Source organism: Gossypium hirsutum, chromosome A06 (assembly GCF_007990345.1).
Source record: "Gossypium hirsutum isolate 1008001.06 chromosome A06, Gossypium_hirsutum_v2.1, whole genome shotgun sequence".
In the NCBI taxonomy this organism is placed as follows: Eukaryota; Viridiplantae; Streptophyta; class Magnoliopsida; order Malvales; family Malvaceae; genus Gossypium; species Gossypium hirsutum.
Window position 1 is genome coordinate 110,539,731 of NC_053429.1, and position 15,363 is coordinate 110,555,093.

General features: G+C 31.4%; 1 protein-coding gene across 6 annotated transcripts; it reads right to left on the minus strand.

Annotated features, from left to right (window-relative positions):
* Positions 1-10,403: 10,403 nt before the first annotated feature.
* On the minus strand, positions 10,404-15,245 carry LOC107961789 (uncharacterized). 6 transcript variants are annotated; one of them, XM_041115602.1, is made up of 6 exons: positions 14,627-14,923; positions 13,419-13,505; positions 12,834-13,036; positions 12,638-12,740; positions 10,823-11,006; positions 10,404-10,738 (listed from the first exon to the last, which is right to left on the minus strand). In XM_041115602.1, the coding sequence occupies exons 3-6, from the start codon at positions 12,915-12,917 to the stop codon at positions 10,588-10,590; spliced, it is 522 nt and encodes a 173-aa protein (XP_040971536.1). In that variant the 5' UTR covers positions 12,918-13,036; positions 13,419-13,505; positions 14,627-14,923; the 3' UTR covers positions 10,404-10,587. The 6 variants fall into 6 exon arrangements, with proteins under 6 accessions (XP_040971536.1, XP_016753411.1, XP_016753408.1 ...); XM_016897922.2 differs by having other exon boundaries at positions 12,834-13,021; positions 14,627-14,922; XM_016897919.2 differs by lacking the exon at positions 13,419-13,505 and having other exon boundaries at positions 12,834-13,021; positions 14,627-15,245.
* Positions 15,246-15,363: the final 118 nt, after the last annotated feature.

Genomic DNA, 15,363 nt, shown 5'->3' on the forward strand with positions numbered 1-15,363 from the left:
AGCACTCTTGCTAGGCGGGAAACACTTCATAGGGAATCTTTCTGCTAACTCTTGCCATGTGGAAATTGAATTTGGTGGTAACGAGTTCACCCAGGCTCAAGTTCTGTCCCTTGGGTACTCCGGCTAACTTGAAAGAATCGCTCACCTCCATAAACAGTCTTAAGTGTAGGTAAGGATTTTCAAAAGGCATTCCACTGAATTGGCCCACTATTTGAAGCATCTGGAACGTGACTAGCTTCAGCTTGAACTGTTGTGCCTCAATTTCGGGTCTCCTAATACCTGGATTAAGACCATGAAATACTGGCATGGCATACAGTCTTAAAGCTCTATCCCTATCATCAGCAATAAGGATAGGATTCTAAGCAGGGTTTACTCCGTTTCCTTGATTCAGATTTTCAAAGTTCATTTCTTTGGTCCTTCTTTGATTTGCTTGTCTTCTTCACTGTCGAAAAGTTCGTTCAATCTCAGGGTCTATAGGGAGTAGGTCAATAATTCGGTCAATACTCATAAACACCTGAAATAATCATAGAAAAATTAATTAAGTTAAATATTAAAATAGAAAATTAAACCAAAATGCAAAACTAACAAATTCACAAATAATGACTTTTTAAATCAGTGCTCGGCAACTACGCCAAAAACTTGGGACGACGAAAATGTGCAAGTGTACACAATCGCAACAAGTAATAAAGTGACAAGTAAATGTCGAGTTACCGTTCCCACAGGGATTTTGAAAAGAATTATTTATGAATGCTATTTAAAACACTTTGGTGAAGAAAAATATTTTGTTTAAAGAGGTTGATTAAAAAGTAAGATTTTAAACTAAGTAAGCTAAATAAATATATCTCAAATACACGATTTCAAAATATGATTTAATCAAGATGACATAATTGTGTTGGTTTAATTATGTTTCTTTTAACTTAGAATTATTAAACTTATGTTTATGTTGTTACGAATAAATTCACGGCAACTCGGTAATTTGCTAACTTATGAACATACTCACCTACACAGATCCATTCATCTCTTAACATATCCCTATGTTAATTCAAATGATTAAACAGATTTTAAAAAGCAAACATGTTATAGCACATACTTACTTATTAAAGTGAACTAATCTCTTGCATATCCCTATGTCAATTCAAACGATTAATTAAATCTAATGAGCATATAAAAGACTATGTGAGGTAACAAGGTATTCTTACCTTGAAATAATTTAATCACAATAATCTTGCAAGTTATGCAAGGCAAGTGTATCACCAGATACATTGCTAATTTAACCTTCAGCTACCTTAGAAGAATAAACATGCACTGATTAAGTATTGTGTCAATTAATTATTTATAATTTCAATCCGTTTAAATAATTAATTCTTTAGCTACCTCACAATTGTAATGCAAGAATAACTTAGGCATGATTTTACTTAATCAAGCATTTTACCGAGGCCTATAACAGCATAAACAAAATTTTAATAATTTAAGAAGATGAAATGCAATCAAACCAACACGAATTAAATTCAAGCTAAGCTGATTAAATTAACCATTCCAACAACATAAATATTCATAGATATGTTCATCATAACAACAAAAAAAATTAAAGAGATAGGGAACAAGAATCAAATCTGATGTTTTTCCATGGCTTGACTAGGTTGCTCCATTCTGCCTTCTTTGTTGTCCTCGTCGATCAAGGCTTCTATGAACACGCAATTGCTGCTCCAAAATGGATGAAGAAGAACCCTTTCTCAAGGGGAGAAATCGGCACAAGAGCAAGGGACTTGGAATGGGAAAAATGGAAGGAGAAAGTGAGAGAGGAGAGAAGAGGCTTCAACTTTGCTAAATTTGGCTTGGGGCAAATCTTCAGAGCCATCAATTGTGGAGGGGCTGATTTGCAATTTGAATAAGTCTTCAAGGACTTCTTTTCAGCTTAAATAATCAGCTAATGAGCTAAATTGGGTTAGCACTTGGACAGTTTTGGGCTATCCTCTCCTTGGCCGGTTCGGTTCACTCGGTTCGGTTCAATCGGACCATTTTTCCTTAATTAATTAATAATAATTTATTAACCCAAATTAAATTGGTTATAAATTAATATTAATTATATTATGAATTAATACACATAATTTTGAACTGCCTTGGGCTGGAAATTAATTCGCCTCGATACTTTCAAGTTGCTTCTCGGTTTTGTGCTTCTGGCAGTGTCTGCCAAGCCATTTTTTGTCCTTTGTGTAAATCTGTCAAAAATAACCAAAATTCATCAAAAATAATTATAAAATTAACAAAGTTTCAACATGTTCATATTTTAAGTGCACTTTAATTATTTTTCAACAAGAATTTAACCGAACTCGCATGAATTTAAGTTAAAAAGGATATGAAAAAGTGTGTAAATTTTTGTGTTTCCAACGACTCATCAATAATAGGTCTTTTTCCAAGCTTAATTTTTTCTTGATGAGTATCTTCTTCTTCTTGTGCTACCTCTTCAGTCTTTTCAGTCATCTTTTTTCTTTTTCTTTTCTGCTTCTCTCTTTTTTATTTCCAAAAATACTTTATAAGTACTTGGCTTGGTTTTTTCTAGAAATTTTGGGAAAGGGATACGAACGCCTTCTGTTGGAAGTGAATGCCTTTGTCTAATTGAAGGAAACAATTCAATTGTCTTTGACCTTGATGAGGGTGGAGGAATCTTACCAGTTTCTTAAAGTATCTTGATTTGCTCTTTGAGATTTTGAATTTCTTTTTCTCTGTGTTAAATGAGAAAAGAAATCTTGACCCGGTGCAGCTGGTTCTTTTGCCACAACATCTAATCTTTTTTGTAACAGGTTGATTATATCTTTCACCATTTTGTATTATCATCAACTTTGGCTTCAACTGCTGAGATTTTTGAGTCAATTTTTTTTAGAACATGATTCTGAGCCAAAGCATTCTCAGTTTGCCAATTGAGAGTAGCTTCTGCGGCACTTATCTTTGCAGGTGCACGAGAAATATCTATCTGAATTTTTGAGGGATTTTGGGTGCATGGGTGTAATTTTTCTCAGAATATTCTTCAAGGGGTTGAAATTCCTTGTCATATATATTTTTGCAGAGGGTTGCATCATATAGATAGTAGGAATTGGTTTTTGTTCAGGCATAGGGTTTTTTTGAACCCATTTGTTGATCTTTTTGTAACAAGGCTGAGAAAAAGGTTTTGATTTTCTTTGAGATACGGTATTTTCTGGATCAAGTGGTTTTTTGTCTAAAGAAAGAGATTTACAAGAATCTGAGGAATCCTTTTGAACTGATGATGGTAGATTAGCTAAATAATCTACAAGGTAAACAAACTTACCATTATCTTCACCAAATGGTCCAATATTTGGGTCTGCTTTCATCAATCTCTTGTAGAATTCTGATTGGGTGGATTTTTTACCTTTCCTTCTTCTTGGCTTTGAAGCAAAATTATCTAGTCTATCAATCCATGCACTCATCCTATCATCAGCACATAATTTACATGAACAATTTATGTCCCACGAGCAATGTGCAGTAATGTCATCTTTAAACATATACAAAGGTTTTCCATCAGTAGAAAAACTTTGTATTATATTTCTTTCTGGACCAGGTTCACCAAAAGCACAGCAACACTCTGGATCTTCACTATTATGTTCTGCAGCCGATCTCTCTATTGGTTGCATTATGAGTTGTGTGGGAAAAATAGATGGATTCTTGGAATTATGCAAATGACTATGGTCAAATTTGATCTTTGTAATTCCATCTCCTTTTGATGTAATTTGACTTTTGGTAGATTGAATGGGTTGACTATGTTCATGCAGTTGTTCATAGTTGGTAACCCATTTTTCAAGAAGAAGCTTTATAAGTTCTTTTTTTGGGGATCTGCCTAGGAACATGAACACAATGAGGCTGATCATTTGTGTTGACTAAGATGAGCAGAGAATCTCCTGTTTCATACCTTGAAAGATTAAAAGCATGATCTTGAACTTTATAAACAATTTGGTAATGCAAAGTTTCAATTATGGTAGATGAAACTTGTGGTGCTCCAGCAATTTGAATTTGGACTTTAAAGGCTGTAGTCAGATTTGGATCTGCTAACACCATAGTAAAATTTGGGAAGAGAGTCACCATAACAAGGCCAGAATTTAAAGTAGCTTCAATAGTAGCAATACAAGCATGTTGATATTCTAAATATCGAGAATCCAACAAAGCTATTCTTGCCACCACAGGTTTTCCTTCTGTACCGTGGCAATTTAGAGCTAAACGAATAGCTACAAAATGAATATGGGTATAACCTGCTCATACCCATTCAACTGGAAATTCTGGTGGAATTTCTAAAGTAACAAACTGTTCTGATGAAGCTGCTGTGATAGGATAACTATCAAATCTGGAAGCTTGAATATATTCTTTGACTTGTTTAGAAGCACTATGCATTAGAGTTTTTATTGATCTGATTGGGGAAAAAAGAGCTTTTCTACAAGCAACATAAGGATTTACAGTAGGAAGATCTATAGGCTGAACTTTATCTTCCTCTTTAAGATATTCTATTTCATATAAAAAAGAAATCTTTTTTGCAGAATGGGATTTTAAAGGAAAATTAGGCATAGAAATAGAAGTTGAAGATGTAGAAGGTTGAGATAATATTTTACCAGACATAGTGAGAAAATGCTTCTCTCTAAATTATCCTAGACAATTCTGAGTGAATGAGTCTTAAGCAAACCAGGCTCTGATACCAATAAGGGAGAGGATAAACATAGGAATTCAAGAAAGAAGAACTTGTAGCAGGTATGCTATGCCAAAAACACAGACCATTCCTTTAGGTCATTCAAACAGGCACTGCCTTTTAGCTACAAGTGCTTAATTCAAGAGACATTTGTTATCCTTAACAATACTGACATCTTTTGATCAGAGTTTTCAATATTTCTGATGTCCAGGATCCATTAAATGCCAAGCATAGAGCATACTTTATTGTAACTCAAAGGTGAACTCATAAACTCAAAACTGGAAGGAAATCTGGAAAGAAAGAAAGAGAATTTAAAAGGCCATAGATAATAAGCACACTAGTATTTTATTAAAACTTTCGATGATCTTACAAGCAAGCAAACTTCTCCTTTTATAGCTGAAGGAGATGCAAAACAACAAAAATAGTTATAGTACACACTATTATAAAGCAAATAGTTACAGTACACACTATTATCATAAAGAAACTAATAGTACAAACATGACCCAAAAATGATAAAGATACACGATTCTTGATTATTGTAAAATGCTTTCAGCTATTTGCATTTGAATGGGGCAATTGTACACTGTACATGGAATCTTCACTATAGTCGGTCATATCATTCATGTCAGATTTATCTTCTTGTTCATCATTAAAGCTTAATTTTGAAAAATTGATTTGACTACAATACCATGGATAATCTTGAGACCATTCTAATGGATCTGAAATATTTTCATAATATTGTTGAATGGCTCTTAAGATTCCTTTGTGATAAGGTTTATACTGGATAGGCCATGTATCTCAAGGTGCATCTATTTCTAAAAGAGGCCATATTTCAAATGGAACAACTCTGTTGAGTTGATAGAGAAATTTTTGTAAGTCTCTGTATTGATAATCCAGTTTTCTTATATCATCAGTAAAAACTTTGTGGATCCAGGCAGTAGGAAAAGATTCTGGCTGAATTGATTTTCCACATTGCATAAAATACTAAGGCTTGTAGAAAATGATGATCATGTAACTCCCATAACTCCCTTTATTTTTTTGACAATGTTGATTGATGATGTTTAACCATTGTGTTAAAGAATGAAACCAACTCAAAAAAGTGCAAAACTTTTGATGTTCAGGTTCGATGTTTCCTCTAACAACTTTTGTCAAGTAATAGAGAAGATCTGGAACCAAAAATTGAATGGCAATATGGTAAATATAGGTAATGTACCATAAAAACCATTTCAATTCATTTGGTTGTTCAACAAATTCAAACTTGATTGGGTGTATTAAAGGATATTCAGGATGTACACCCCAAGGTTTGAGAATAAGTCCTCCAAAATTTTTGAAAACTTGGATCTGGTATTCAAACATCATTTTTTTAGTTTTTTTATGGAAGGTTTTTTGTTCAACAAGGTTCATAACTTCTGGTGGATATTCTAGATTAAGGTTAGGAGAAACAGGGTAATTAGGAAAGGTTGAAGATAATGGTCTGTACATCATGATTGGTCTGGGCCAAAAAACTCTTTTGTAAGCAAAAATTTCAAATTTGGGTCTGGAAAGAAAATCAGCAAGGATATTATCCTTTCATTTGACGTCTTAGTTTCAAAAGAGAATTGTGAAAACCATTCAGCCCATCTAAGAAGCTGAGGATGAGGGATTGTCTTCTGCTTAAATTTAAGTATTTGAGGAAAAGAAGACATATCCATTTCAATAATAAAATGGTATCCTATAAGATGAAATGCAAATTTTGAGATACCTTTTTTTACTGCAAGGATTTCTTTGAAAGTGGAGTGATAATGTATCTCTACCTTTTTTTACTGCAAGGATTTCTTTGAAAGTGGAGTGATAATGTATCTCTGCTTCTGAAAATCTTCCACTTTTGTATTCACAAAGATTTCTTTTGCTATCTTTTTCTTCAAATAGTATTGCACCCCAATATTTATCACTAGCATCTGTCTGTAAAATTCTTTTCCCATCAGAAGGAATTTGAAGTGGAGGCAGATTTTGAAATTCTTTCAGTTTTTGAACAGCTCTTGTCTGAGAGGGTGACCATGCTGGAGGTTCTTTCTTAAGCATTTTTCTTAGAGGGTTAATATACTTAAAGACTTTAGGAATAAAATTCCTAAGATAATTAACAATCCCTAAGAATTGTTGTACCTGTTTGAAAGACAGGTTTTCATCTAGAAACTTGAGAAGTTCTTGTGAAATATGAGGGCCTAGAGAATATCTTCCATCTTTTAACTTCATTCCCAGAAATTCAATCTCTAACTTGTTTATCTGCATTTTCTTTTCTGAAAGCATAATCCCTTATTTAAAAACAAGGGATTTGATTTCTTCAAGAAGTTAAGCATGGGATTCTTTATTTTAATGGTAAAGCAAGATATTATCAATGTAGATTAAAGCATTTTCCATAAGAGGCTATAAAATCTTTATCATAGCTTTCTGAAACAGTGAAGGGGCAGTCTTTAATCCGAATGGCATGACTTTCCATTGAAAGTGTCTATTAGGAATACAGAAACCCGTTTTTGCTCAGTCATTAGGATGAATTCCTAATTGCCAAAATCCTGCCTTAAGATCAAATTTAGAAAATATTTTTGTTTTTTCCAAACTGGAGAAAAGTGAATTTCTGTTGGGCAAAGAGAATTTGTCATCTTGGAGGAAATGATTAAGAGGTTGGTAATTAACCACCAATCTTAATTTTCCTCTAACTTGTTCTGATCTCTTATTCACATAAAAAGCTTCACATGCCCATTGAGAATTTGATGGTTCAATTAGATCTTGTTGTTGAAGTTCTTTACATTCTTGTTCTGTTAACAACAAATGATCTGGGTTCATTCCCATATGGCTAGCTTTTGTAGGATTGATATCTTTATTTTTCTTGAATGGGAGTGTAATAAAGAATTCAGGATTTTTCCACAAAGGATTGGGGCATTTAAGTAGAAATTCTGAATGAGAAACTACACAAGATTTTTCTTTTAAGTCTTGAATGGCTTGGAGAATTTTTTTCAAGTTGGATGGAAAAAAGTTTGGGTGTATTTACAAAAGGCTGAAACAGATTTTTGTATCGGACTCCTTCAGGAAGGATTCTTAAGTGTTGGGCTTTTGTGTAGAGGTCAAAACCTACTACAATATCTTTTCTAGGAGTTTTGAACCCAATACTGTAGTTCTAACACAATAACCTGGGAAGAACTGTATAGTAATGGGTTTGCTAATCAGGTAAGTAGCAAAAGGATGATCAGCAGCAGAATTAAAATACCTGACATGTGGTTTCCACCAACTTTAAGGTAAGATATCTGGATTCATGATTGTTTCAATTGCTCAAGTATCTATAAAGGCAATTATAGTAATAGGTTTACTATATTTGTCTAAATAAATCTTAACAGGCACATGAGGAGCTGGTACAGTATCCCTGTGAACTTAGGCTTGCATCATATAGATGTCTGAATAGTCTGATTCTGATTCTGATTCTTCTTCAAGGAAAACATGAATGGCACAAATAGTTTTGTCAGAAGGTTCTTCTTCAATAGAACACACAAATTCTATGTCTTCTTCTTCCTGTATTTTTATTCCTGATTGTTGTACCATCTGTGCAATCTTTTTTGTCTTTTTCTTGTTTTTTGGACAATTTTTTGAAAAATGTCCCTTCGATGTTTTGCGATGATGACAATAGATTGGACAGGGAGGATTCCCGAGAAATAGGTTGTCTTTTGTTTGTTTTTAAATTCTAATTTATTTCTTTGAATGTTTTAATTGTTTTGCTCTGGGCCGGAGAATGCTAAGGGCTCCTAGTGGATTTTGATGTATGCTTTGGTTTCAATTTTTTAAAACCCAATCTTTTATTGTAAAAAAAAAACAACTATTTTTAAAAATAAATAAAATATATTTTAAATTGGTACTTACAATTAAGCTTGTACATTGCACTAGGTAAAAAATTAATTCACAAATATAATATAAATATATGTCCGACCAATAGCAATGTACAATTAAACCATAACAAAACGAAATGTGTAACCCAAAATATATTATATATGGATTATTTGAACTTTTAATAAATAGTAAAACACACTGTTCAATAATTCATGAGAATTGATTTATTAATGATTTAAGAAAAATATAAGTATCTGAAAAAATGTGTCTGACACAAAATATATTATATATGAATTATTTTGACTTAATAAATCATAAAACACATAGTTCAGTAATCCATCAAAATTCTTTTATTCCCGTTTAAATAAATATAAATACTTGAAGAAATGTGTAACACAAAATATATTATATATGAATATTTTGACTTTTAAAAAACCATAAAACACACTGATTTAAAAAAATATATAAGTACATAAACAGATGTGTATACCATAAAATATATTATATATGAATTATTTTGACTTTTGATAAATCATAAAACACATAGTTCAATAATCCATCAAATTTGGTTTATTCCTGATTTAATAAAATATAAGTACTTGAAGAAATGTGTAACACAAAATATATTATATATGAATTATTTTGACTTTCAATAAACTATAAAACACATTATTTAGTAATTCATAATTGGTTTATTCCTTATTTTTTTAAAAATAAACATATGGAGAAATGTGTGAAAATATTATAATTAGGGGTGAGCGGTCGATCGAATTGAGTCGAATCAAGTGAAAAAAAATTCAAATTAATCGAGGTCACGAATCCTATTTTATCATCCTAACTCAATTTGAATTTTTTTTTCAAATTAACTGAAATGAAATTCGAGTCAAGTCGAATTGAGTAAAATTGTTCGAGTTAAATTAAAAATATTAAACATGTCAAATAAAAAAATTGTTACAATAGAGCACATAAATTTGAAACCATATATATTTGAAAAAAATTCAAAGAAAAATAATTTTAAAAAAAAAGATACTTAAGTATTGATAAATTTGTATCATTAATTAGGTCCTAAAAATATTATTTTAGAAAATTCTAAAATTTTAACTTTTTTATATATTTTTTAGAATTTTTAAAAATTTTAAATTGTTTTATAAAATATGAATGTTGAAATTTTTATAAATATTTTGAGTTATAAAATTTATTTTGTATTTATTATTGAAAAAGTAACCAATTTGCGTATTTTCAAAGTTTGACAATGACCAAAATAGTATTTACACAAATCTGTCATTCAAGTTATTCAAATTATTCAAGTTATTCAAATTGTGAAATTCAACTCGAATTGAACTCAAAACTGGAATCGAGTTATTCAAGTTGACTTGAATAATTGGATTAACTCAAAATTCGATTTTTTAAAAAAATTTTCGAATGGAATCAAATTTTACTCACCCCTAATTATAATGAATTATTTTAATTTTAATAAAACATAAAACACATGGTTGAATAATTCATTGTAATTCTAAAAAATAAAAACCTTTGTGATTAGTTTATTCTGATTTTTTAAAATAAAAAAAATATAAGCACTTAAAGAAATGTATAACACAAAATATATTATATAAAAATTATTTTGACGCTCCTTTTTATAATAGTATTTATATATGCCTTGAAAAAAATATACTACTCATAAACTCAATAAACTTAGTCATATTAGTCATATCATCCATTCTAGCATCATTATTACAGATACCAAAGTGTATTTAATTTTAAATTTAGGTATTAATTAGATAGAAAAAATATATATTAATCCAACTAAAAAACCTATCATATTTATAAAAAGAAATGCAACATTGAGAAAAAAGGGAGGGGAATATTACTTTGAATTATTAAGTTTAAATCTGATTCTTTCTTCTAATCTCCATAAGAACCTTTAACTTCCCCAAAATTTTCTCCGAATGGGGGTATTCAGTTTTCAAATGTTCTTGGTATTGAGTTTTTCAAGCTTAATAAAAATGCTTTCTCTTGGCCAAAAAAATTAAGTTATTATCCTTGAATGGCTATACACTACAAGTGATGAAGTTGCAAAACTTTCTACTTATCATCCTGGAACGTAAATCCTGGATAATAATCTTCTGCTGTTTCTTCGTCTTCGTCATCATCTGCTTTGCTCTCTTACTACTTCTAACTAAGGCATCCTTTCCACGCAGCCTTTGCCAACCAAAATCAAAGTTACAGGAATTAAAAACTGATCATACGAAATCTCTAAATTCACAGGGGTAATCTTAAAGATACCTTTTGCGAAATTCCTTCCTTGTTTCAATTGCAATGCATTCATTTAGCTCTTCAATGCTCATCACCTCATCTACCTTACATTTTAGTAAATTGGAAGAATCAAGAAATGTAGCATTCTCATCCATTCCCGGAATAACTGACAAGTCCTTAACCTTTTCTTTCACACATTCCATCAAAACGAAGCCTGAAAGTTATTAAACACGAAATCATAATTTATGAATCAAGCTCAACTATATCATCCCACAAAATCATATACAAAAGCTGGAGGCTTGACGGAATTTATTCGCAACACACGACAATGAGACTTTCAATGTCACTAGACCCTAATAGAAAACAGAGAAGTTACAGAATAAATACAAAGTTATATAATCAAACCTCCTCTGTTCTCACCAAAAGCACTATGTTATGTCATTCAAAAAAACAAAGAGAAAAAAACTAGCCATCAATAATTGAATTTGAGTGTAATTGCTTATAACTAATACATATGACATGTTTGGATAACCATTGTAATTAGTGGGTTCCACAGAATTGACTCTAATTGGAGCACCCTAATTATACACTCACCAATTCTTAGGAGAGGGGTTGAGAGTCAGAGGAATACACAGACAATAAACTCTAATAACTTTCAAATTTTAATTATAGCTATTTTTTAAGTGAAAAAAAAAAACCCTACTACCAAACATGACATTAGAAATTATAAAGTCATTATACTCTACCGTTCAAACACATAAATAGAATTAGAATTCCTTGTAATAACAAAAGGTTCTAATTACTACCCTAGTAATTACAATTTTTTGCATTTACTTCGTGGTGTCCAAACACACCACAAAAATTAAGTAATTTCCAAATGTTGGCTCAAACCATAAACCAACTCAGTCAAGTTCAAATAGTTCAAATACAAGGGGAGAGGACTTCTCTCTATACTAGGTGCTTTTTTCCTACCTTATTATAGGTTATAAGTGACGACTGAGAAGGCAAGCCGAAGCTATTTCTAGCTTATGAACATCATGTGTGTAAACAGAAAGAGATTTAGGCCATATAGAGCTTTCTCAAATTCCAAATCCAAACTATGATTTCATTAGCGATGTGTGAGTCCCCAACAGACGAGCACAAGGCCATGTGAGATATATTTGGCAGAGCAAACTAATATACTTCTTTGAAGGTTTCAACGGAGCAACCAACCGGAGGGAATTACAAATGAATCAGCAATGCAAAATAGTATGAATAATACACAGTTGAAAAAGATTGAGTTTTTCTTTTTTGTTTTTTGCACAAAGGATTCCATATATTGAAAGGATGAAATCTAAGACTCCAACCTACACCACCACCATGAACGATGAAACATTTGCCAAGTGTTTATATTGATCATAGCTGATGAATAAAAACACCATTAATACATAAACAAACAATTGCATTTAAAGATTATTTTGTTAATCTATAATGTACAGGATGCCCTTATCACATTGAAATAATATTCTCTGAAACAATGAAATAGGTGGCAGCAGAATAATAAAGAAATTGATCAAATTCAGGTTTGTATCCCAAAAGACCTAGTATGGAATCTCAAAATGTCATTAGCCACTCATGAACATGTATGTAGGCTAACGAATGAATGACATCAAGATACTTCAAACTTAAATTTCACTCTGAAGCTTCCCTTTAGCTAATAATGGAAACAACTAGATATCATGGCAATTCAAAAATCCAAGATTATTTGAGAAAACCACAAAAACAAGGCCAACCCATCATAACAAAATACCAAATTAACGCAAGTTTGAAGCACAAAAATAAAGGAAGGAAATAAACGAGAAGTACCAAGGGCTCGAAGCATCTTCAGATCAAACTTTTTAGCCAATTGAACATGCCCAATTGCACTAGCACGTTTCAGGGCTAGCTTCTTTAGGCTAATCAACAAATCCTGCAAATTTGGTTCAGATTTATTTGGATGTTATCAATCAGTTTAAAGATTTTCATAAAAAAAAAATTAAATGAATACAAAAATATAGCTTACAAGTTCAGATTCAGAAAGTGAACAAAGCCAATTGGCATCTTCGATGTTAGTATTTCCTAAAGTTTCTTCCTTCTCCTTCCCCATATGAATGAAACGAATGGATTTACTCAATTTTTTTTTCCTGTTATTAAATAACAATCGCGTCGAGTATTTTGGGCAAAGGTTTCCCTGCGTTTCGTTGAAAAACTCTGCAAAGCAGAAAACTGAGAATTGAATATTACCATTTAGGTTTTTTATCCCAAATAATATAATTGGTTTCGGCTAGAAGTGTACATGAGTCGGGTCCAACCAAAATCTTAGGCCTGATTGTTAGGCACAGGATCGGCCCAAAAATGGGTTTAATTTTTTATCCAAACCCGACCCAGATTATATATGTTAAACCCGGGCTCGGGTCAGCCCCTTTTTTTGTTTTGAAAAATATTATGTTAACATAAAATAAATTTAAAAAATATAGTATATCAAATATACTAAATATTAAAACAAATATTTCCAAAAAAATTGAAGATACATTAAAAAGTACCTATATGACACAAGAAAACCTAAATTCCAGTAGGTCGTAAACATGTTAGATTTTTCAAAACCAACCTTAGCTATAGTATAAGCCATCCTGCTAGCTCTCCTAAATGCATTGACAAAGCTAACAACACCAATATCTTCCACTTGTTTATCAATCTCCTCAAAAACATTCCAATACAACCAAGGTTTGATTCCCATTGTTAACAATCCAACTCATAACATTACATAAATAAGATTAAATAACAAGACAAAGTTTTAACAAAAACATCAAATGCTATCTTAATGGTTAATAGTTCTGCAAAAATGAAAGTCAGATGCTTGCAAAGTACTAGAGAACAAAGCCAACATAATTCTCTTATTATCGCGTAAAACTCCACCACATCCACCTAATCCCATCAGTAGATTCATCGCATAAATAAGAAAATCTAATCTTAAACATTACAAACATATAGCAAAAGATAATGTGATATAAACCAAATTCAAATGTTTATATGAGATAATGTGCTTGTAAATTACTTGTATTCGATTCCATAAAATTTTAAACTTGATCATTGATGAATCAAAGCTTAATAAACCAAATTCAGATGTACTGATACTCAAATAACTCCAAAACTTAATCAATTTTTTACCCCCCCAAAAAAAGAGTTTTACTGTTAGAAAATCTGAAGTTAAACTAACAAATATAATTAATTAATTTTAAAGTTGAATATAAAGAAATTAAATTCATCTTTTACAGAATAAATGAACATAATAGAAGCAAATCCATCGATTCAAATTTTATATCACATCAACCTCAAGTTGGAAACTCGATCAATCTGGAATTGAATTGAATTTCAAGCCTAAATAGCTCAAAATTCTTACAATACCAAGCCACGAAAGGTCATATGCCAGGCTTTTGAGATAGGCAGCAGCAGGATAAAACCAGAATCTTTTGAAATGAGAATAGCATTACAAAATACCGGCTCACAAGTCATCAGCAAGTGAAGCAGAAAAACCCACATACTTTTACAATTAAACACACATTCAACGAAATTTTTATCTTAGTTTCTGGTCACGATTATCTTAGTTTCGTCCACAATAAGGAATTCCCAGCTTCAAGTTTAAGAAAACAATAATAAGAAAAATAAAATAACTGAAAATTTAATCCTAAACATAATTTAATCTTTGTGCATAAAACACCCTAAAATCGGCAGTGAAAGCAGCAGTGGAAAACAATAATAAGAAAAATAAAATAACAAAATATATGAACTATTGGACGGCATAAATATCGAGCAAACCAGAGGAAGCAGCAGCAGCAGGAAGAAGCAGGACGCAAAAAGCAACGTTGATGGGCTGCAGCGAGACGGGCAGACAGACGGACGGGCAGCGGCGCTGGAGGCCACTGGTGGAGCCGTGGAGGTGGAGAGCGGCACTTAGAGCTATCGGTTTTCTCTTTTAAGAAATAAGAACTGATAGGGAAGAGAAAGGGGAATGACCGAATGAGGGACTGGGTCTGAGAGGAAATACGGAAAAAAAATTTAGGGTAATAAAATCGGATCGGACCGGGCTGAAAAATTCTGGCCTGAAGCCCTTTTCTTTTTCATGATTGTTGTCATTCTTATGGTTTTTTTTTTATAAAAATATCCTTAAAAATTTAATTAATTACGAAAATAATTTATTTTTTTATTATATATGAAGATGCCCTGAAAAATTACAATAAAATTTGGTGGAATAAAAAAGTTTAAAGCCACCAACATGTTACATTAACAACTAAAATAAATAATTTATATTTTTAGTAGAACCATATAAAATAAAGTCACATATATAAATATAAAAAGAATATTATTATTTTTAAAATATTTAGAAGAGTTTTAAAAAAAAATTTTGGTGAAGTCAAAAAAATTTGACACTTTTTTTTTGTTTTTTAAATTTTAAACCTATAAAGAAAACATTTTTCTATTGATAAAGCCATTTTATAAGGCACCACCATGCACTCTACCATTTATTTTTAAATTTTTTTAAATATTTTATTTAA

Excerpts from the sequence above, each read along its gene's own strand:
- LOC107961789 (XM_016897919.2), bottom strand. The coding sequence starts at position 12,917 with ATGGGGAAGGAGAAGGAAGAAACTTTAGGAAATACTAACATCGAAGAT. Across the intron at positions 11,007-12,637 it reads GAAGATGCTTCGAGCCCTTG|GCTTCGTTTTGATGGAATGT; the intron begins GTACTTCTCGTT and ends AATAACTTTCAG. Across the intron at positions 10,739-10,822 it reads AGGAAGGAATTTCGCAAAAG|GCTGCGTGGAAAGGATGCCT; the intron begins GTATCTTTAAGA and ends TGGTTGGCAAAG.